At 44.1% G+C, this 23,703-nt stretch overlaps 1 protein-coding gene across 1 annotated transcript in view; it reads right to left on the bottom strand.

Annotated features, from left to right (window-relative positions):
- Positions 1–23,703, bottom strand: part of DCC (DCC netrin 1 receptor) — a 608,612-nt gene that overhangs the window by 52,744 nt on the left and 532,165 nt on the right. The window contains exons 17-21 of the mRNA XM_075077076.1: positions 21,634–21,812; positions 18,016–18,154; positions 13,795–13,902; positions 11,100–11,294; positions 5,956–5,988 (exon numbers count right to left, since the gene is read on the bottom strand). Coding sequence (XP_074933177.1) covers positions 5,956–5,988; positions 11,100–11,294; positions 13,795–13,902; positions 18,016–18,154; positions 21,634–21,812 — 654 coding nt within the window. The remainder of the gene's footprint in view (positions 1–5,955; positions 5,989–11,099; positions 11,295–13,794; positions 13,903–18,015; positions 18,155–21,633; positions 21,813–23,703) is intronic.

A 23,703-nucleotide genomic window follows, 5' to 3' on the forward strand; every position in this document is an offset into this window, starting at 1 on the left:
AATACATGTTATGCACTTCAGTATCACTCCTGAGGTTGCTCTTTGTCCTGGAAGATGGAAACAAATTGAGCCTGAGATGGGTCATGCTGTGCGGCCACACCGCATACTCGCACACCCAACCGGGAGGAGTCACATTCTGACTTCAGGCAGCACCGAGGTGAGGATCCATCTCCATGTGCACAGCCGTTCACAGATTCCCTCTTTGGTCAGTGATGAGAGAAGGAAACCTCACATCCATGACAGATCCTGCTTATCTGGGATGGGAGAAGCTGGTTTTTGAAGGTACCCACCTCTCCCCGTTGACCGCGCTATATGGCCGACTTTGGGATGTACAATATTAGCTGTCATCGCTGAGGTTTGCATCCATCAGCATTCAAACAAGTCAGAGCATGAGGTCTTGTGTCTTCTTCCCATCTACGGTCAGCATCTGATAATGGAGATAAGCATGTTGTCCTGGTGACAGGTGAAGAGCTCAGAGAAGGCAGGGGTGTTCGCAAGTTTGCTTATCGGCAAGTATAAACTGGAAGAGTTCTTGGAAAGATGCAAGAAGGGCGTAAAGGGCAGAAATGCAAGATCAGGTGAACAGACACCACACCACCTGCTGACTTTCTGGCCCTTCTGTTTCAAGTGCATCCAGAGATAGTTGTCTTAACTCTTAGCGGAGCAGGAAACACAATCAATATGCAGGAATAACCCTCCTTCTTTACATTTCAAGCACGCCTTGCCTTCTGAGATGCTTTCCATTTTCTGGACCTTATGAAAGAGTCCCTACACCTGCTTGGTAAATATAGCCAGATGACAAGAGTTTAAAAGGCTAGGTTTTTTAATCCCCAGAAGGGGTTATTCTGATAAATGGGATGCTTCTTATTTCTTACCTCTAGCAAATAGCATTACAGACCACTGCGTTATTTGTTTAGGAAGCAGCTCTTTGAAAATGATCTGAACTGCTCATCCTTTCACTACTGCTACACGCAGAGTTTGCAAAATAGCTTCAGAACCGAAAGCCCGGAGCCATCAAAAGCTTTAACAGAAAAAAAAAGAGGCAAACTTGATGTTTCCTGCAGTCGGAGTATGAGGTGATGTGACTGTTTTGGGGCTGACATCAGGCTGTAGATGCACCGGCAGCTGTTTTCATGCAGGAAAGCATAGCCAGAAAAAAAGAGCGTGGGAAGGCTTCAAATGGCAAACAGCCACACGCCTGCAATGATCCAACGCGACAAAGGCTGAACTGCAGAATGGCAAATTCCAGGCATGACTAGACCCTCTTGCTCCGGAAGCTGAAACAAGTGGTGCACTGTTAACTCATAAGATGCGGAGCACCGAAGTGTAGAACAGCAGGTGTGAGGTCAAGTACCCCGTGTTCATCCCCTCTTTGGAATCATAGAATTGTGGAATCATAGAATCATTAAGGTTGGAAAAGACCTCTGGGATCATCACGGCCAACCCCCAACCCAACACCCCCAGGCCTCCTAAACCATGGCCCCAAGGGCCACGGCTGCACGTCCTTTGAACCCCCCCAGGGACGGTGACTCCCCCACCTCTCTGGGCAGCCTGTGCCAGGGCCTGACCGCTCTGGCAGGGAAGACATTTCCCCTCATCTCCAACCTAAACCTCCCCTGACGCAGCTTGAGGCCGTTCCCTCTCGTCCTGTCCCTGGTGACTTGGGAGCAGAGACCAGCACCCACCTCACTACAACCTCCTCTCAGGCAGTTGTAGAGAGTGGTAAGAAGAGGCAAAATCCCCCAGCATCCCTTGGAAACCCTTCCACGCACCTCTAGACTGGATGGAAAACAATGCAGACCACTATTTTTCTCCAGATTTGGAAACAAAAGCTGTGGATGTCTGTTTTGGATGATGTCCACGGGGGGTTTGTGGAGCCTAGGTATGGTCGCTGGCCCTGCTCCGGGCATGGGGAACAGGAGACCTCCCACTGGCCTCACCACAGCAGTAAACATTAAACGTTTGTTCAAAATCATGTAAGTCTCTTTTTATCAACATTTACAGGGTATGCTATAAAACATTTGTAGTGCAAAAGCAGAAATCAGATTTTTTTGCTCTTGCAAACATCTAATTCTGATGGCAACGCGTACCGATTGATGAGCCCTATATTGACAAAATAGGGACTAAAGAATTTAATATTGCTTTATCAAATGGAAACTGAGGCAAGATAAACCACAATGAATTAATCTCTTCTTTGCCCAGTTTGCCATTATAGATTTCAGATTAAAACAACAAATAGAGTTTTTTAGACTCCAAGAAGCCTCTACCGCAGCTCATCCGAAAGCAGCTTGCCTCGTCCTACGTGCATAAGTCTTGTGACAAAAATTCTCTCTTGAGCATCTGAAACTGTAATTTTATTCTTACTTTTATTTACTACTTTTGAATACGCCCTGCTCTACCAGTTGCATACGGGCTAAATAATAAAAATCTGAAAGGAAGCTGACACATTTACGGGCTTGGCACCCACTTCAGATAGAAGAGCTCTCTTGGGAGATGTGTGATTTGATTCTCCGGATGCCGACGCTCCTCTTTTTGCCCTGCGGATAACAAGAGTTTGCACCTTCGGAGCATTATTTGCATTTCATCAACAGGATTTCTCAGCCTCTGTCAGACAACTGCGGACCAAAGCTTCCACAGGGTGGGACAGGCTCAACTCCATCCATCACTCACGGGCAAGAACGAAGTAACGGAGGTGAGGTATCTCCTGCCTCCTTCTCCTTCGCGGTGGCAGCCCCTTCGTGCAGCAGCTGATCTCTGCTCTCTTGGGGAGTTGCAGCAACAGGGAGCACATTTGCCCTGACCAAGAAACCTTTGAAGTTCTCCCTAAACTCTCCTTTTTTGCTTCTAAGGACGGCAGCAGTTGTACCGTCCCTTCTAGCTGACCCCACATCTGGGCTCTTCAAAGCTCTACCGCCTTCTGCCCAAAGACCTTGGTGTCTCTGCCCAGACCCCCATGCTTGTCCCACACCCTCCAGCAACGCTTTGCTGCCACGTACGGGAATTTTGCTTCCTGAACTCCAGAACCACGAGCCGGCATTAGAGACAGATGACCTACAGAGTTAATTCATGTCACTCAATAAGAATTGCATTTGTGGCAGAGATGGCCCTGAGGGCCTTGTCCAAAGCACAGAGTAATTTGAAAGGCTCCCACTGACTTCAGCAGGCATTGGTTCAGGACGATTAAAGAATTAGCTTTGATGATTTCTAAGGCAAACGAGCTTTTAGCAACTTTGACTTTGTTTGTCTTAATGCTTGCGTGTGGAGTACAGTTACCAGTGAGACCCGGCCCCATCGACTCGTCTTTAACTGAGTTGCCTAAGGGCCAAGTAAACGCGAGTGAAGACCTCGGACTTTGTCTTATTAGAATTCATCGAGGTCACGTAAAAATGGAAACCGAATTTAGATATCAACAAGCCTATGGAAGACAAAACAAAAGGCTGAGAATTTCTGCTTATATCTTATGGTCCTAAGGAACGACAATGCAGTGCATTTACTTCCCCTACCCAGGCGAAAGCCAGTATTTATGCACTAGGAGTGACTGACTGTGTTTAACTCACGCTCTGCATACCTGCCGTCTGCGACAGACACGCTAACCTCATTTCAGTTTTGTGAGTGACTTGGCTCAAAGCAAATCAGAAAAACCCCGCCGTGCCTGGAGCAACGGGGAATTCACAGGCTCCGGCTGCAACCCCAACGCACAGTTACCGCCCTGGGGATACGCTTCAGCCAGGCATCACGCTGTAAGTAGTTACACGAGACCGGTTGAAATCTTTCCTGTTTTAAAGTCTACATGGAGTATCATTCACTCAATCGGTTGCAAACACCGTTCAGGTTGTACAAGAGCAATGAATTATTCTCGTGACAGTTCTGCCGTAGCAAGGAAAACCCTAGCAAAGGGGCAGAGTGTTCCCAGAGGACCGTGATGCACAAAAGGAAGATGACCCAGACCTCTTCTTTTTCTGTGGTAGTTTGAGGAATATGTGGGCACCCACCACATACGGCGTAGCTGCGCTTCCTCTGTCACACTTACTAACATCTCCCCATTAACTGCTGGGATAGGCAGGGCTCTCTGCAGAGGATCTGATCCTTTATATCCTTGTGAAAGGGGTAAGTTCACCGCTCTATGGAACAGAAAAACGCTTTTCCACATTTCCTATACTTTTCTTCCTGCTGTAAAGCATCGCAAGAGCAGCATGTAGAGCATCCAACAAATTCTGGACTCTCTGCGGTGTTACATGGAAAGAAGCAAGCAGAAATTCAGGGACAAGCCTGGCGCTGCTTTCACAGGTATCTGCTTCACCAGCAGAAGATGTGGGACAAGTACTGAGAAAGACCGGACCGTGACTATAGGAATGGTTGCCTATATATATGTGTATATATAGCTACGGTAGGTTATGCCTGGCAGCCTGCTGCGTCTCCGGCGCTGGCTTTGCCATTGGAAATCACCGCCAGCGGAAAAGGCAGACGCTCCACGTGCTACATGCCCTGAGATCCATTAAAAAGCACCGCAGTACGGCCGTACCACCATACAGTCATGCTGAAACAGAGCAACGCGCTCAGTGCAGAACTAAAACACCAACTCTACTTCCCATCCAGCCTTACTTTTTTGTTTTTTAAACTGAACCTGACCCTTTTTGAGTCCTCCTTACCAGGTGACACCCTGTGCTGAAGCTTCTCCTAGAGTTTCCATACCTGCCTGAAAACATTTTAAATGCAAATTTCAGAAAAATATACTGACAATTTATTTTCAGGCTTCTTTGTGACCTAACATTTTTACCCTTTATAGCCAGTTTTTATCTATTCAAACCTGACGTTTTCAATTTGTGTCTGCCGTGGTGCAAAAAAAGTCAATATTGAGCGAAACCAGCTTTTAATTTTATGATTTGTATACTTGGACTTCTTTCAGCAAATCCTATGCTGAAATCAGAGGGTGAGTTTCCAAAAGTGGTTGAGAGCGGGTCTCTCCGATGTGCTACCTTGCTGTGAGACCGTATGTGGTGCCTGGTACAAAGTAGAAGCCTAGTGAAGGAATATGGTCTGGGTTTACCTCCAGGGATGCTCCAGGTCAAAGTAAAACCTATGAAAGGGCCTAGAGTTGACTTTGATCTTCTAAATAACGCTTTCTTGTCTTCCCTAGGAATTATCTATTGCAAGTTAACTCAACCCACTAAACTGGGGTACAGTGGTAGCTGCTAAGTGAAGCCAGGGATTTGAAGTTTACACCTCGCTTTGCCTTTTAAACTAGTGTGAAGTGAGTTCAAATCCAAATAGACCTCCCAAGATCAAGCCTGAGTTTTCCACGCATCCCCCTGACTGTGTCCTTGGGCAGGTGTCACATAAACGTACAACGTTTCGGCTGTAATTGAAAGAAAGACTTAGGAATAAATAGGTCTAAAGTAAAAAAAAGGGAAAAATATCCTAGCAACAGACTTCACAAGTATTCGAAAGGAGATAGGAGCAGGGGAACTGTGACTAATCATATTTGGAAAACGTAATGATAATGCCTTGAAAAGTTGACTAAACTTTGCTATTATTAAACAGGAGCTGCTGGTTTGAGAGAAAAGATGATTTATGATTTCTCACCGAGAGGCTTTTGAACTTTAATCTATAACACACAAAAGGGTGCAAGAGGAGCCTGGAAATTATGCTGAGCTTAATTATACTTAATGTGAATTATTCAGAAGTGCAGCAGAGAGACTAAAAATTTATTTCATACAAAGAAGCTTGACATTTTAATTGGTCCTTCAGAAAAGAGACAAAACAATTTCCTCTCCCGAAAATTTACATCTTCCCCATCAAAGCAGCAGCCTCAGCTGAGCAGAACTTCATTAACAAGATTAATTATCACGCCAGCGTCTGCCTCATCAGGTGTGCAGCCCAGGTGAAAAGCGCGGCTCCCTCCCCACGCGCCCCCGAGGCCCCGGCAGAAAAGGCGACAGATCGAGGGCACCGTACCTTGGTCATTAGCCATTTTGTCAGGGTGCTCGACTGCAAGAAAGAGACAATGTCATTAGAGGCTGAGAGCTCCTCGCGGGCAAGCCGACACGTCGCCTCGACCATCGTGTTAGCGGGTCGGCGCCGTGCTGCCTTCCCGCGCCGCGGGCCGATGGTGCGGGAGGACAGGATGAGTTTTACCGTTCCCTTTTCTCTGAGGGATCCTGGTGAACTGAGAGGACAAACACAGAACCACAGAATCACAGAATATCTCCAGTTGGAAGGGATCCATAAGGACCATCCAGTCCAACTCCCTGCTCCCTGCAGGACTACCTAAAATTAAACCACAGGGCTAAAAGCATCGTCCAGATGCTCTTTGAACCCTGAACACAGGTTGAACCACGCTTTTTATCAGATATTTTCTCCAGGTTCTTCCAAATGTGAAACTTTTACCGCAGCATTTTTTCATTCTCGTGTTCTTTTTCCGTATGAAGTTTAATTAAGCAAGAAGGGAAGGAGAGAGAGACACTGCTTCTTTAAATAATTACAGTCAAATCACCTACACGTTGAAAGCTCAGTCTGACTTATATTATCATTGTTTCAGCTTTTCACGAAGGGGTTTAAAACTATTTACGTGTTTTTGCATAATACCCATAAAAGATAGCGTGATCTGAACCACACCAGACAAGACTTCAAAAATCAGTAGATGTATTAAAAGCTTTCCTGCACAGCTACAGCTCCTGACTATGATCTGGCTGAGGGAATTAAACTTTCCTCGGATTCATAAGTAGCTACCATTGTAGAGCATTAACCAGTCCTCAATAAATTATGCAAGAATGTTAAGTACAGGAAACTGGGTGGGGGGAAAAAGTGACTTGGCACATGAATCTGGAAGTCAAATCACCGCTGCCTGCAGGTGCAGAGCATGCTGCTCCCCTCGCTGCTAAAATCACGACAAACCCTCCTCTAGATCACGGCATCATGCTAGGAACAAATGGAGGTACTGAACTAGCAGTAATTTACATTTACAGGCACATCTATGAGCTCCATGCCTGTGGCAGAGGGGAAACAGCTCCTTTGATAACACCCAAACACTCAGTTAATTTTTTTTCTCCCCCCTTCTCAGCATTTTTCACGTGGATGCAGAGAAGTGGGGTATGTGGAGCACGTTGCCTCCAACTTTCCAGAAATCTGTGAGCCGGCGCTTCCCCACCGAGCCATACCTGGGTTATCACCTTGCCCTTCGGACAAATGCATTCATGAAAACACGAAACCTTGCTTGTGCCTGCAGTCACCTCCGCCCGAGCCCTGATGCCACTTAGACGCTGCCCTGGCGCCGCTCGGCCTTTGCTGCCTTCTCGGGGCGACGGAGGAGGCGAAGCCCGTGACGCCTCCAGTGCCCTGAGCCGCCGCAGCCCGGGTGGGTACCATGTGCTTCTGGCGGGGCACGGGGGTTCGCGCTTGGTGCCGGTTATGAGCTGGGCTGCGTCGTTGAACCACAACACCAAGGCAGCATTAGAGGGCACTGCAGTGCTAGAAATGCTGCCCCACACCATCCTTGCCGAAAGCGGGGGCCGAGGGGGGGCACCGGCATCACCTGCCGTTTCAGGGCTCTTTTAGCAATGGTACAGTGGCGACTTTTAATCTGGTGTCCTGTAGAAAGCCCACGAATAGAGTTTTCCTTGCCCATCTTAGCACGCTGGCGATATCTGGGAGCGTACTGAAGCTCATCCCATGACCTCTTCCTCTCTCTCCTCCTCCTCTTCTCTCTCTCTCTTCCTCCCCCCCCCTTTCCACTCATCCTTTTAAACACACATCGGATCCAGCATTTTATTCATGCTTGACATTACGCCTTAATGCGTAACAGGCAACTGCTTCCAGTTTATAGGTATTGATGTGATGTTGTGTGTGATTCTGATAAGCAGAATACTACTCTTTAATATCCTGTAATTAAAGGAGCTCAGCACTCAAGGAAGGTCCGTTTGTAAATGCTGGCCGAAATCCAGAATAGGTACGGCTGAGCAGAGGGAAGCGTAAGCACGTCTAGTAAGTGCAGTTCTGAGATTTGCTTGTTTCTGGAACCGATTAAAAAAAAAAATAAAAATTCATTGACAAGTCACTCAAAAGATTGTGGAAATCCTCCTTCCTGCCTGCCCGTCACCAGTTCATCCATTCTCTTTCCAGTTGCCACGTTTCCGTGGGCAGTTGCAAACAACTTTCAGCCTATTTCTTTACTTCTGCGACTTAATATATTTCGGAAGATCTCTATGCCATAAATGTCATGTAACTTTGAGAGCTGGAACGTAACTTCAGGGGCCATCCGTGACAAAACGCCGCGAAAGGCTGTAAAATATGCATACTGTTGGGGACTGGTTGCTTCTCTTCAATATCCAGCATATATATGTATACATAATATTTACTGAAGTCATCCAGACTAGTAGGAGTAAGGCAAATCCTAGTAATGACCTCAAATTTTGGCCCAAATTATATAACAAAAAAAAAAAAAAAATGATGGGATGTTCAATCACATTTTATCCTTCTATTCCAGGTCCCTAAGAACGCGTGTATCAGATTTTTCATGCTTTAACTGATCAGTTTAACCAGCCAGAGCATAAAAAAGCAGATTCTCGACTGACATAAACTGTCACAGATTGATTGAAGATCACGGTGTGACGACAATTTACATAAGCTAAGGATTTGCCCATTTGCCTGTATATTATCATCAGTCGAGCTGAGGTGGAAGAATATAAACTCATCGCTCCGTGGTAGCGTTATTTACTACTAAACATATCTCTTTCTCACAGATCACTACATTTTCATTAGTAAAGTCACTACAAATACTCACATCGCAATTACAACACAAGTAATGGCTTGGCTTCCTTGAGGAGCTTTATGCGCTATAATATATGAAAGGAGACAGTGGGTGACTTAGTGGATCTTTGATGCTTGTTTAGTTCCTTGTGATTTAAAACTCCCTCTGATCAGGACATAGATTTACCATCAGAGCACGCATTACCATATGGCACATACACGTCTTCTGCTAATAATCGTTAAGGGCAGGAAAGCAACATTTTTGCGTAATTTGGAATGCACTCAAGACTTGACAAAGCGTTTTCACCTCAAGCGTAGGGATAGATTTGTCAAAAAACCAGTTGAATATTATTGAACATGACATATTTAGGGTGGATATCATTAAGTATTCATGGCAGGGTATTAGACATAGTCCTTGTAGGCTATTACAAGACGTACCAAACATATAAATTCACCCTTTTGGTATCTGTTGATGCGCTAGAATTCATTTCCCAAATGAGTTTTATGGTACTTTGTGTAAACATCACAAAGTAGGTGATATCAAGTGCATTAATCTTTCGGTTTAGTTAGATATCTGTGCCTCTATATCTTCTCATGTCTCATTAGTCTGCGGTTATTATATTTTGATGCCTCGACTCATTTTAAACTCGGTCTAATAGACTTCTTCTGCTTGGCACAAATTGTGAGCATGAAATTAAGTTGGCACCATCCGCTTGATAGAGACGAAGCACCCGCAAAGTGCTATCTCTTCACATTTCATGGCAGCGGAGGATGAATAATCAGGATCTTACCAATAATTCATTCAAAGTGAAACATGACTTGGACAAGTAAGTCCTGCAAACCTGGGCAGGCAGTGATAAGCTCACAACAAATTGGTACCATTTTTCTTTTTTTTTTTTTTTTTTTTTTCCCTGCCTCTTGCTAATTCATGAAAAACTGTTTTATGAGGCTTTTCACTCCTCGCCTGAATGGTCGATGGCGTGCTTTAGAGACACTGATCTCAGTGAAGCAAAAAGGACAAGCTCTCTGCCAGTGCTGCTGAGGACACTGGCTCATTCATCGAAATCCTTCCTTAATGGCTGAAAATGGAGTTTCCCCTCCTTCCCTCAGAGGCAGCAGAAAAAAATTTGCTATTCACATGAGGGTTTGCTGAAAGACAAACTCAAAAGCTCTCACCAAAAAAAACACAAATCCCCCAGAGGGAATGACGTGGGCTTGTGTGTCACCCCTGCTCTACCGTCGTTCTGCTTGGCTTTCGCACAGCTCGCGTTAAACCAAGTCACTTATAATGGATTAAAAAGCGGTTTGAGGGGCGACACTAATTCCAAGCCTCTCAGGCACAAGTTTGAGCCTGAATTTCCCTAATTTCCCCTCCAGTCATGACCTCTCGGGCCCAGCCTGCGTCCAGTTTCAATTACCTTCTGCCAAGATGTTATTTTTATATACAAGTGCCTGGATTTTCTCTAGAGAAGACACAGCGATAACATGCTCTTTCTTATGCCATGCTTCTCTCCCGGAATAGGTTCGCTGTTTATGTCATTTGAGTTTTTCATTAATTATGCGTCTTTTTAGAAGTAATTTCATACCTTTGTGCAAATGGGTGACTGACAGTTAAACCAGAAGGAGCAGAGCTGCAGCAAGCACCCTGCTTCCCACTCGCGGTAACATTGCTTACGTCTTCGTAACTAATAATTTCTGGGTAGATCAAGTCAGGGCTTCACACAGACAGGCATCGGGGAAGGGAGAGGAGGAACGTCTCTCCATGTTAATCTGAGAGTGAGTCTGATACAAGTGCAGTCCTTCGCTCTCATAAACATGTCGGTGCTGAAATACCAGCCAAAAAAAAGAAGGGTGCCCCTGCTTTGCCTGATCTTTCTCACTGGTCACTAAGGGAGGGGGATCAGGTATGAATTAGCTTGTTAATAACAGGTACTGGAAAAATAACTGGGACGACTTCCCCCACGCAACGTTGGCTGAGATTTTTTTGTAATCATAATTTTGCATGCCTGCTCTGTTGATAGGAGTGAGTCATTACAGTCACCAGAGGATCCAAAATGAAAAGGGACCTCCCTAGAGAAATCCAGCCAGATCCAATTAGCTTTATTATTGATGGGAGAAAGTTAGGTGGTGTCAGAGTGCTTTCCCCCAGCTGACTGAACCTAAAAATGTAGCTACTGCCTCATTATGTGGTTTACTTTTGCCAACTACTGTATGTAGCGTTTTGCTTTTATCTCTCAATAATAGTTTCAAGTGGTAGGATCTCTTCTGGCTGACACGGAATTAATTGCGAAGCTCCCACAGAGGCATTAGAAAATTCTAGGTCTCATTAATATCCAGACGACACAGATCCAAACCTTTCAGAGTCCGGAAGAAGATGGGATCGGAGAGGGGCCCCACTCCCTTGGCGTTGCGAGCTTGGATTCTGAAGTAGTAGACGGTGTCCAGGTTGAGGTCCATGATCTGGTGGGTGAGCCGGTCGCCGCTGATGGACTCCATAACCCAGTCGTCGATCGGAGCATTCTTGTCCAAAGTATAGAAGAGGATGTAAGCTGAACAAACACAGTCTCTCAGTTAGTACTGCGATCAAATTTTAACGTGCTCCCGTTATGGAATATGTATAAATATCAAGTTTCTTAAAAATCAGGGTTTTCTTTTTAAAAGCAGTGGTGGCAGGTCTGCGATCCAAATACCTCTGAGGAATGTTATGACAACACACATTTCTCTATTTATAGAACAAAATAGAGGTTACGATATTGACTGTAAGAAATACAGATTTAACAAATATAAAAATAGGTAGCACACATTAGCAGGCTGTTACAAGCGCATTTCTCAAGTTCAGGTGCACCATTCACTCTGATAGCTGCCATAAACCATACGACCTAAGTCCTTAATGTTTCAGTGCTGAAATAAAACTAAACAGCATTAATGATGCACATCAATTACCGGGTGCTTATGGGAAGCCATGCGATATTTCCTGGCAACTACAGGGGAATGAAGAATTAAAAAAATTGGTAACTCAGGAATTCGGGTACTTAGAGCACTACAATAAATACTGAATGAAAGTTAAAAGTTTCAGAACTTAGAGAGTAAAAGTAGCAAAATTAGGAAACGATAATGGTTTGTAGGAACTACCTTGCCAGCAAATGAAATTTCGGGAAGAATTAAAAAGCCTTTAAGAAAGGCTGAGAAGTCTGACACTCCCTCTGTGCCGTCTTTGTGCCTCGATCCAAAGTCACTACAAAATTGCAGTAAGCCTTATTATTGCTATTTCCCTTTTCTTTTCTGAAACAAAGAAGCTTTGCAAAACTCATTCCACAGGAATGGCTACACCTGTCACGGACAAGCAGTGTCAGGATGGAAATGCTATTTTTTTGGGGTGGCGTTTTTTGCTTGTTTTATATGATGGGCTTTTATTTAAAGGCTTGTAGTTCGGGGTTACTAAAGCAGTTTCTCTGACCATGGCATTTGAATTAATATATATAAGGTTATGAAAATATATATATGGTTCTCAAATTAACACAAATACACTCGCTCAAACACTTCGTGTTTGTTTGACGAAGATTTGGTTGTTGGGGACATTTCTGCAGTCCAGAAGGAGTTGTTTCTTCTGCTTGATCCCTCTAAGAAACATTTGACCACATATGCAGTAAAAAATCCCTATAAGAGTCATTCTTCAACCAAGTGCTCCCAGAAAGAAGTTCGTGCATGGATGTCAGGGGACCCAGTCTGCTCTCAGATCCGAACGCTGCTGTCGATGGAAAAACCCTATAAAAGTTGGTGCCACGGAGTCGCTTCACGCCTTGGAAGTCAGGAAAGCTTTTATTTTGTCTTTCAGTCATAGGGAATCAGGACCGTTAGCTCTCATTTCGGTGTGTTGTCCATCAGAATGACCATTTCTTCTCGCTGATGGCTAAATCAGGTTAGTGTAAACAGCCATTTCACCAAAACATCCTCCTTTCGGCCACGGTTGCGGATTGTAAAGAGCTGATGATAACGTACAATGAAATTACACACAGTTACTCAAGTCTAACCTAGGAATTGTTACCGCTGGGCAATGTCCGCGTGGCAATACATCCTTCTTTTATTGGTGACATAAAGCTGGTGTAACTCACAACAGCTCATCCGATGCTAGGGAAGCCCCGCTGAGTTACAACCGTTAAAACCTGACCCAGTGCTCTTCAAAGCTAACGGCTCACACGGGACGTCATTCCGAAACGTTCTTCCTCTTACATCGCTATTTCTCAATGCTTCGGCAGCGTCTTGTTGGCATTACTAACGGTAACGGTGACACACGCACACCTTCTCCCCCACGAAAATATGTTGTAGACCTGGTCTAACCCAACTGTTTGTAGTAATGTGAACGTAATGTGCCCATTTTTGAGGATGAGCAATATTTCTCCTAATAATTATATGCTTCTGAGATGTCTATTAGCAGACTAAAATGATCATTTAAATGCAAACTCTCAGAACTCTACTGTATTTTTCAAGCTAAATTAACATTAAAGGTTTGCAATGGATTTCTTAATTAGGCACTAAGGTTATACACAGTATTTTGGAAAATAAAATCTGTCATTGTGAAGCATGTATTAAGCTCAGTTCTTGTCAGTCAATATTAGGGTTTTTTTTTCCCTGATCATCATTGCCTTAAATTGTTATTGTAAAGTTAAATATCTACCAATAAATTATCCCATTATGCGCTGCACCAAGCAACCTATCATTATGTATATTATGTATTGCATTATTGCCAAACAAAGTACTTATTATTAGTCATTTCTGATTATCACTGAGCAGCACGTACCACAAAACCTTTGCTTAGAGTGCTGCGTTCTTAAACTTATATTCCTCCTCTTAGCATTTAAGGGAATTCAACGTTGCCTTGAATCCTAGACCAAGTTGGCTGACAAAAGTAAGAGAAAATAAAACAAGGTCAGGTCAAATAGCATTCTAGATGAAGACCAGAGATGTTTCCACATTAAATTGGGAACGAAAGCAGCAAACGATCAGAACGGTACAATAAAAAGGAGAATGTGGGATAATGTAAATGTTTACCAGTAATTTTTCCATTGGCATCTAACGGCGGCTGCCAGCTGACAATAACAGCCCGGGGCTTCCCTTCCCGTGTAATGACTGTCAAATCCTTGGGAGCAGAGGTTGGAGCTGAAAATGGTGAAAATAATTGAAAACAGAAGTTATTAATCTCATTTTGAACGCCTTACACACCGTAGCAGGCACGAACTACTCAGTAGGCCTTTATGGCTTTCTTAGATCCTCCCAAAAGCGAGTGTCCTTAGATGCATTTCAAACATATGATTTGTCTACAAGTGAGATTTTAATCGTGGCAGTTGTACAAAACACTGCGCGTGCTTATGTTAGGATACGGCAGACAGCTCTTAGCCTCCTACCGATAATATTGGTCCTTACAGCTAAACAACCACTGAGGTATCCAAGAACATCTAATATACCCTGGGAACCCTACACATTTAATAACAGTAATAATATTACGGCTTCCCTATTAGGAGCATTTGTAGGAATGTACCAGTATAAAACAAATGTAATTGTGTATATTCATGAAATATATGCTCAGTTTGGGACATTTTAGACATGCCAGAAAATTCTTGGCTTTTCTCTTTCCACTGCATTAAAGACAGAAGGTTGGAGTTCTGAGCCTGCAGTGTCTGCTTGGCACCCTGCGTTACTAATGCTGGCCATGAGGTCTTGCACAGCGTCTCAGATATTTTAAAATTATGTCATAAGGTTGTGGAGGACAAAGGAAAACCAGGCAATTACTAAGAAATAGTTAAGAGAGAGGAGTAATATATGGGTGCTGAGCTCATTCTCCATTTACTTGGTTTTGCTACAGGCTGGTGATGACTTAGAGCACATAGATAGCATAACAGCATGGAGGACCGCGTGTACGAGCATCCCATCACCTGTGTCCTACCCGTATGGCCACAAAACAACCTCCTTGAATGGTCAAAGAATGGCTCCAAAGTCACCGTAGGAGGTAAAGCTTTAAATATCTGTTGGAACCTGCTGACCTAAACCAGTCTGATCTAAACCACAGACACAAGTCTTCAGGGTGACGAACACTCGATGATCTTAAACAACAAGAAGGAAGGGAAGAGCCAGCTGTCGTACAGGCTCTGGTCACAAGGAATTGATCCCTTTGAAATAACACCGAGCAGATGGTCTCATGGTGTTTGCATCAGCTGAACTTTTCAAAAGTGGGATCCAGAAAGCAACCAAGGAATCTAGACATGGAAAACTAGTTTCTTTACCATTTCCATATTACTAAGCAGGTGACTACTCGTCAGGTGATATTCTTTGTGGCAGATTTGCAGTGGATTATCCCTTTGCTATATGTGCTGGAACACGTTCAGTCTGGTATGTCCAGAGCCAGCACCAATGGGACTCCCAGTGTTTCATTTTAGCCTTGTCACATTGGCTGCTCCTCGCTGGCAGCATCTTTCTTAGCCTGAAATAGACAAGGCCACAACACAAGCTCACAGATCTTTGAGAAGTCTCTGAATCCTCAGCAATGCCCAGCATGACGTGAGCTCCCACATTGCTGGGAAGTTTGAATTATTCTTATTGTCATTATTGCTTCTTCGTCTTCTTCTTCATCATCTTCTTCTTCGTCTTCTTCTTCTTAGTCGTCTTCTTCTTCTTCTTAGTCTTCTTCTCCATCGTAGCCTTCTCCTTCATTGTCTTCTTTTTCTTCTCCTTCATCTTCTTCTTCTTCCTCCTCTTATTATTACTAATGTCTTGAGAGTGTTGTGTTGCATTTAAAAGCTACTCAGCGTACAGCCAGCTTGCGACACTGGCTCATCAATTTGAAGTACTAGAAGAAACACCTTGCACCACCTTGCTATTTCAGGGAAGTGCAAGAGACGACCCTTTTCATAAACGAACCACATGTGGTTTTAAAATGAAAGTTTTCCTTCCCTTTACTTTTGCTAAGCTTATTCTGCAACACCCTCCACCTTCACATAAATGATTGTGTTTCTACCAAAGTGCATCCATCTCTCTGTATGCAGACAGGACCCTTGTCTTAAATATTGTTCTCCATTTTCTGATATTAACCCTTTTTTACATGTTTTCATGAACGAACCCTTCCCCTTCCTAGGCTTTCTGTCTTTTTGTGAGGTTAAACTACTAACGCTTGTAAGCCCCTTTCTGTAAGACAGGCTTTCCGTGCTGGTGATTACCACGTGAGTCCGGCTGAAGTTGAGCTCTGCTTTCAGCAGATTGTGAACATCAGATATATCACGCGAAAAATCAAAGCTTTATATGTTTCCCTTAGCACTCATTAACACCCCTCATATCAGCAAGACTTCTGTAGACAGATCTGGGGATGGAACTTGGCTCTGAGAGTTGCTTTTGAATTATGGGCGTAACAACTCTCCCCGGCCACAGTAGTAATCTCCAGCGAATTCTGTATCGATGCCGATATGTACGTTCTTTAATATCATTACAGGAAATTCAACATGCGGAATGGGTACAGAACAGGCAATAAAGATCAGCAGTGCAGGATGCCCTTAATTAACAGAGCTGCTCCATCAAGCTCAGATAATTGCATTGCAATCACATGGGAAAATCTAAGGACACATATATTCCCTCTTATTTTCCCTTTGTTAATTAACTGGCGTGTACTGTGGTTCTCATTTAAAAAAGAAAAAACCCAACAAATCAATATTCACCAGCAGACTTCATTTGGTATCTGCTGGTAGGAACTGATTTGTAATGGCACTTAGAGTGTTTTCAAGGCCACCAGTCACCCTCAGGAAAATATAGCACGTACTATACTACATTGGTGTCCAAATGTATGTATCGCTGTCTACAACAGATGAAGAAGAAAAATATCTTAAGGAAAAACCCTAGACGTTCTTATGTATGGACAAGGCACTACAGCGAGATACGCAGGCAATCGTAAAGGCTGCGGAATATCCAGCAGTTCTGCAGGATACAGCCTCGTGGAGTTACTCAAAAGCAAATCTACTTGGAATTTTTATAAGGGATGAGCAATAACTTCTTCTAAAAGAAATGCAAATTTAGTGGAAGACCCTACCCTTGTTTAAAGACAGCATAGGGATCAGGGCACACGCTTCCATTAACACCTGGGTGAGAACTAGAAGTAAAGCCCAGGCATACTATTTCCCTCCTGCAGTTAATTGAAAGCACACAGAAGAGAAAAAAACATCTACGTTTTGGAGAGGATGTTCTTATGGGCAGAGATTGCTTCGTCTCCAGCCCTCTTCAAATATTTTTATCCCACTGAACTAGGGTTACATATAATATGTATCTGCTGGCTGTTATCAGAACTGCATTACAGACTGTCAAGTATCTCTCAGGTCGTAGCTTCCTGCTTAGAAAACACCACTCGGATGCATGAGAAGAGCAGCTCAATTAAGCCTTCAAAGTGTATTTGTTTATTATAAGCTTATTGTTAGTCTTAACAATGGCTGCTTTCTGGAAAAGAAATACAGATATATAAAAACACCGAGCATAGGAAAGACGCCTTACCAAACTGTCAGCAGGACATTTATACAAGTCAACATTTTGCACAGGGTGGATAATTGTGCCTTTAGAATAAATAGCGTGCAAGCTGAAACGAGTGCGCACGCGACCTTTTTTCCCCAACCCCACCCCCGTTTCTGTCTCTGTCCCTAATTTTGCACACACGGTTTTTGCCGCGGTAACTCTGACTGTCGGTCTTGGCTGGACTGATGCGCTGGTCACCGGCGCAGTGCCCAGCTGACAGCTAAAAGGCGTCCGCACACTATTATGATCAGCCCTGAGGAGGTTTAGTTTTTAAACGCATCCCTTTAGTTCTGGAGTCCAGGAAGGCCACGAGGTAGAAGTGGTCATTGAGTTCTTTTTACCAAGTGGATACGACGGGAACTCGTGGACTTTGAGAAACGTGGAATTTCATAAATCAAAATTTTAAAGGAGCAAAATCAGTATCTAATAATAAGAAAATAATTGTTCGCACCCAATCTCGGGTTTCTTTGAAAAGTGAAAGCTATTTTAAATCATTAGCATTAAAAGTCACAGACATTCATTAAATTATGGGGCAAAGCACACACAGGTACCACCTCCGAACCCTGCCGTGACACCAGAGCTCGGTAGAATGACACCCATGAAAAGAAGGGAAGAAATACAGTTAATTTCGTAGACACGCTGTCAGTTTATGCGGTTAGGATGAACTTGGACAAGGCTTTTGATGAGAAATAATAACGCCAAAGAAAGCCCTTCCAGCTCTTGCCGTACCTGCTTCACAGGTGGTGGCGTGCGCGGTCATGCTCCAGGTGCTGGACCGCCGACCTTTGGTGACCATGACGGAGAACTCGTACATGGTGTTTGGCTTCAGACCTATCACGGTGTGACTCAGAGCGGTTGTATCTGCTGACTGCAAAGAGATGGAGCGGAGAATGTCTTTAAAGCCACTCATTTTGCTGGTAGCCAAGCGAAACACAGTTACAATGGATTCCTTTTTCGAAGACAATAGCTCTATTGCTACTGCCTACCTTAACGGGAGTATTTTTAGTGCCATAAATAGGATACTAAACTTGCTGCCTATAATTTAGGCAGTTAAATAAATTATTGTGATGCTTTCTCTTTCCCCAGACAAAGCAATTTGCCATGCATTTTTTTTTCCAAATGCAAATTGGAAGCTAACCCTATGTCCTTCATCTACGCCCATATGAGGACAAAAAAAATAGGAACATTTCCATAACTTAAACATTCCTTTTCAGCCTCTTTGGTGGGTTTCTTAAAAAACAAAAAACAACAACAACAAAAAAGAGACGTTTTTAATATCTACTGATTTTTAGAAGAGGCTAGAAAAGCATTTTTACCCCTAGAATGATCCTGACTAAGGTTTCCCAGTCGCTGAGGTTAACACATATTTATGATAGAGAGCAAAATATGACCCAGAACCCCTGCATAAAGATGCATTTTTGTATTCATAAAACAGACTTTTGCTTGGTTAAATGTAATACGTTTATAGAGTAGATGATATTTGAAACCTATTATTGATTTGGCTCCCTTTGCTACGTTACGAACAACTAAACAAGCGGATGTGAATATTAAATTGTTCATTTATTTTTAGCTGATTTAGCTTTTTTCCTCAGCTTGCAGCAAGGAGCAATTTGAGGCAAACTGCACTGGTATCAAAGGAGACAAGGGAGAAGACAATTACGGGACAAATTGGTGACATCTGAATAAAATCAATTCCCACGCTTTTCAAGCTACAGAGCCTGGCGCGCAATCCGCCAGCGTCAACAGCTTACAAGCCAGCGAGTTAACGGTGCTGTGCGCTTTTACATGTTCATATGGACCTAAAGTTTACGGAGTAAGGGCAACATATATATATATATATATGTGCTTTGCATCAGGCAAACCTTGATGTTCACATCTGGGAAGCGGTTCACAAGAAGGCATCTTGCTGGCATGCCTCAGTAATGCCGTTCTGATGCGCATCACCAGATGATTCAAAAACAAAGCTGCCTTTACTAAAAATGGGGCATCAAGTTGCCAGCACGCCACAGAATAAAGCAGTAATATTCAAGGGGGAGCGGGAGAAATTTACTTTGCAGAGACGTTGATGAATGAGCTATATATGCCTACACGGTAGGCTGTTTTTTCACAAGTGCCCTGACAGATGTTTTGCGTGCTACTTAACACAAAGACTTAATGCAAGACCAGATTTTATCTTCTTCATACTCAATTAAAATTCCTAGTTCCTGGAAATTAGGAGTTTTGCAACTTATCTGTACTAGGGGTTTACTCCAGAAGAGAATTTCAGGCCCTGGCACAGGCTGCCCAGAGAGGTGGGGGAGTCACCGTCCCTGGGGGGGTTCAAAGGACGTGCAGCCGTGGCCCTTGGGGCCATGGTTTAGGAGGCCTGGGGGTGTTGGGTTGGGGGTTGGCCTTGATGATCCGAGAGGTCTTTTCCAACCTTAATGATCCTCCAATTCTAGGTGATTGAACTGGAATGAATGAATCAGACCAGCTCTTTACGTACTAGCCATAGACTGGTCAAACTAGAGATGACGACAAAAAAAGATAATTTCACTCTTGCTCCTCTCCCCTTCAGTCTCCTGCTCCTGGACAGCCCCGCGAGAGGCGTCCACCTGCTCAACAATGAGGACAAGGAGCTCGACACCTCCGAGCAGGACACACTTCTCTTGCACCGCAAATTAAACAGGGCTGATTTTGATCATTTTTGTTTCTCACCCACCATTTTCCACTGCCTGCAGCTCAGTAAATGCGCTGGGAGACTAGAGAAAATGTTACGATTGACTGCGGGTGGCAAAACATAATGCTGCCTTTTGCGGAGCTTTGATTTCATCACCAGAGCTGCAAAGTGTGATGTGCTGTGCTCCCCTGTGCTATACTACTCATTTTGCTGGGCACGGAAATCCACCACTAAATAGGAATCAGATCAAGGTATGGCATTCAAAACATTACAATGCATCCTTCTGGCATCCTTCATTACCTAAGAGTTTGTTACAACTGTGTGAGCACAAGAATTTGGGTCTAATACTGCAGATCATCATGTCAGCATCTGAGGTTGTCAGAAGTATGGCAGTAGGTGTAAAAGCAAGGTATGGGCTTTATACCTTGCAAAGATGTGCTATTATTTAAAAGCTTTACAGTGGGTCGGCACCTGCAGCAAATAGCCAGCTGACCCGAGTCTCCTCTCGGCTGACGTGAACGCAAATCAGGGGTAACGCAACTGAAATCGATAGTTCACGGCAGCGCGTGGACTCAGACGAGTGCCAGCGAGCCGAATTCCAATGGAGATGTGTAAGGGGGAGAGCTGAAAGAGCACAACCAGAAAAGAGGTTGAGGGCAAGAGCTTCTCCACCATCATTCCTACTTCTTCCAAAAATTACCTGGGAAAGATCTGGAGATGAGAGTCTGCATGACAGGTGTACCCCAAACCTAAAGAGGTGGAGAGCCATCCTCTGGGGTGTAGAAATACCAACCTATATGGAGACCCATCATTCAAGCTCTAGTTGGAGGAGCCTCAACGCCGGCCAGAGCATGGCCTGTTCCACAGTCCTTGCAAAAATGACTTGTGTGAGGCTGCTTTTGTCAGGACAGAGAACAGTAAAAAATGAGGCATCCACTTGCAGCATAACAATACATCCATAGCAAACAACTCACTATGGATCAATACGGTCCTTTAGGCGAGCGAAAACAACTATTATGGTAGGGCACGGGAGGAAGGACATGCTCATCATGGGGAAGGTGGGTGTTATATGAGATGCAATATATAAGCTGACAATAGTGGGGAAAGGTAGCTTATTGTTCAAAAACAAGCAAACAAAAAAAGCCTAAAGGCTGTGCTTGTTCCTTCCCGTTCCCTGTCCCACCGTATCTCTTTGCTGCACCGCACGTGACTTGGTACTGCTTTCGTTAGGAGTCAATAAGGAATTCTCATACAGCGAGAAGCACGCTGCTGTCGTATCCGTTCAAACTGAGTCTTCTCATAAACTAACCTTCTTTTTTTTTGTTTTGCTATTTGGGAGTACGTAATACGGGTGAGTGGAATTGCCATAGGGTGTGGGTGGGTTTGCAATCGGTGTTTTCTCCTGTTCGCGCTACGCTACTGTGCTACCGAATCTGTGACTAATTTATATCTGGTTGGTAAAGATTAAAGATCAAAACTTTCAACACTTGGCGTGTGGTTAAAATACAGCATTTTCATCCAATGAAACACATAGGTTTCTAGGAAGCGGTAGTTACTCAGGCAAGCCTTCTTTTGATTGAAATGGGAATTTTGGTTGAGGGAAGTTCATAAAAGCCAATTCAGGGTCTTTGCAAATGACAGACGAACAGAGGAAATAGCCCATAAATTCATAACATGATAAATTTCACCTTGTACTTCGCACTCGTCGAATAGCTCGTTCTCCATCGGACTGTGTAGAAGCGAACCTCCGTAGTCTTTTGGTTCTTTGGGACAGAGTTGTCTGCCCAGATGACCCTCACTGCATCATGTGTAAGTGCAACAGCCTGGACACCTACTGGTGGGAGCATGGGGGTGGAGATATCTGGGACTGAGGTAGGGAAATCATCAAGCAAAGGATAAAAATCAACTTCTAATGGATCAATGGGGTCTGGGTCCATACATCACCAAATGAGCATTCCAAAATAAATGAATAGGTAAGTTAAACAGAAAAAATAAAAACACCAAACCAAACCAAAACACAAACAGCCACCAAGGGGCACACATCACAATGGGTTAAATGCATGGCATTAATGAGGAGGAGGAACATGAGGAGAACAGAAAGAAAGGCATTAATGCAAAATGAGAACGCGTCAGCAACATTTCAGTTACATCACTACAACAAAACTAACCGCCGCTAGGCGTTATTTCTCATGACTGGTTTAAACACTTCCAGGTATCTTGTGTTTTCTTCACACGAGATGAAGTCAATGCACAGTCTCTCCTTAAAATGATTTACATTTCCTTAAAAAAAATTTCATTGCTTAAATGATACATTATCGGAAACACCTACAAAGTGGAGAGCGTGTCATCTTCCAACCTGATTTATAGCCATGACACACTCTCACACGTGTAGGAGTTACCTACGCTTTTCTCTCCCGGCAGCCTCTTTCAGGCTATTTTGCTGTTTTAGGCTCTTGAAAGGAACATATTCCCCATCTGCTTCAACATTTGTTAGGCAAAACAGAGCATAACGGTTTCACTGCTGAAGTGCAGAACTTGCAGTTGTTGGTTTAATACTGTCAGCGTGTTAAATGTGCACACCCGGGCACGGAGACGGGGATTATCGTCAAACGGGCTCCTTCCTCCAGGAACACGCACAGTTCCGCTCCCACGTGTCCGGGACCGGGTGGTCTCTGGGGAGCAAGACGCTGAGCACCTCGCGCGTGCGTTATGCCGTGTCAGCGGAAAATTCTAGCTGGCATAATTACTGAGACACTGGGACGTTTCGTTTCATGCCCAAAAATTCAGACCTGAGTCCCGTTAACCGAGGCCGTCGAGGAGACTGTGGCCACGCTCCTCCTTCCACCTTGTTGCAGAGGAGGTTTCTCTGAGCCCTGGTGGCGTGAGAGGGAAGCCCAGGGTTGGGTCAGCAGCAGATTACTGCTGTTACGGTCACGGGCAGTAAAACGCCAGCCGCCCGTGTACAGAACTCCCCTCCTGACCAGCGGTCGGTGACATTCACACTCTTGGCTTCTCCAGGGCTCCGTCTCTGCCCTTCAGGACTGCAGATTGGGCATCTACATGGGAACCAGAGACCGTTTCTGCTCAGTTTAAATACCTCTGTCCTTGTTGAAGCACCTGGTCAACTCCTGGCCTATCTTTTAAAACTATATTTACTGACTCATTATTTACCGGTTGTGATTTTTCTAAATACAATTTCGAAATGCAGTGCATAAAGCACAGCAAAAACATGCCAAAAGGTTGCTTGGGGTTATTTTTCCCCCTAAAATAATGCATTAATTAATTAATCAAAGCATAAACGACTCTAATATTTCCTCACTGACAGTTGCTAGAGTTTGTCTGCTCCATGTGCAGTTCCAGCTCCCGACACTCTTTGATCACTCCTGTTTTGTAATTCTTACTCAGAACTTTGGGAGGAAAACCAGAGGAGACCAGGATGATTAAAATGTATGACAAGCCATTAGGTTCAACCCGCTTTTGTGTTGCTTCTCTCTCATCAAAAGCTGCTTTATAAGTTTGAATACGAGTGTCGAAGGAAATGAAGCAGCCCGGTTGTTGTTGCTGTTATCCAAAACTCAAACGCACGGTCCGTGCGGGCAGCAACGGGCAGCTGAATCTCTTTTTGGCCCCAACCTGGCGCATCGAGCTTGCGCAAGTTGAAAGTCAACCGTTTTCTTTTCCCAAACTGATCTTTTCCAAAGGGATTGGCTGTAAACTTTGGAAGGTGAGCAATACCTGCTTCCGTTGGGGTTTTCTAC

This window comes from Phalacrocorax aristotelis, chromosome W (assembly GCF_949628215.1).
Source record: "Phalacrocorax aristotelis chromosome W, bGulAri2.1, whole genome shotgun sequence".
NCBI lineage: Eukaryota > Metazoa > Chordata > Aves > Suliformes > Phalacrocoracidae > Phalacrocorax > Phalacrocorax aristotelis.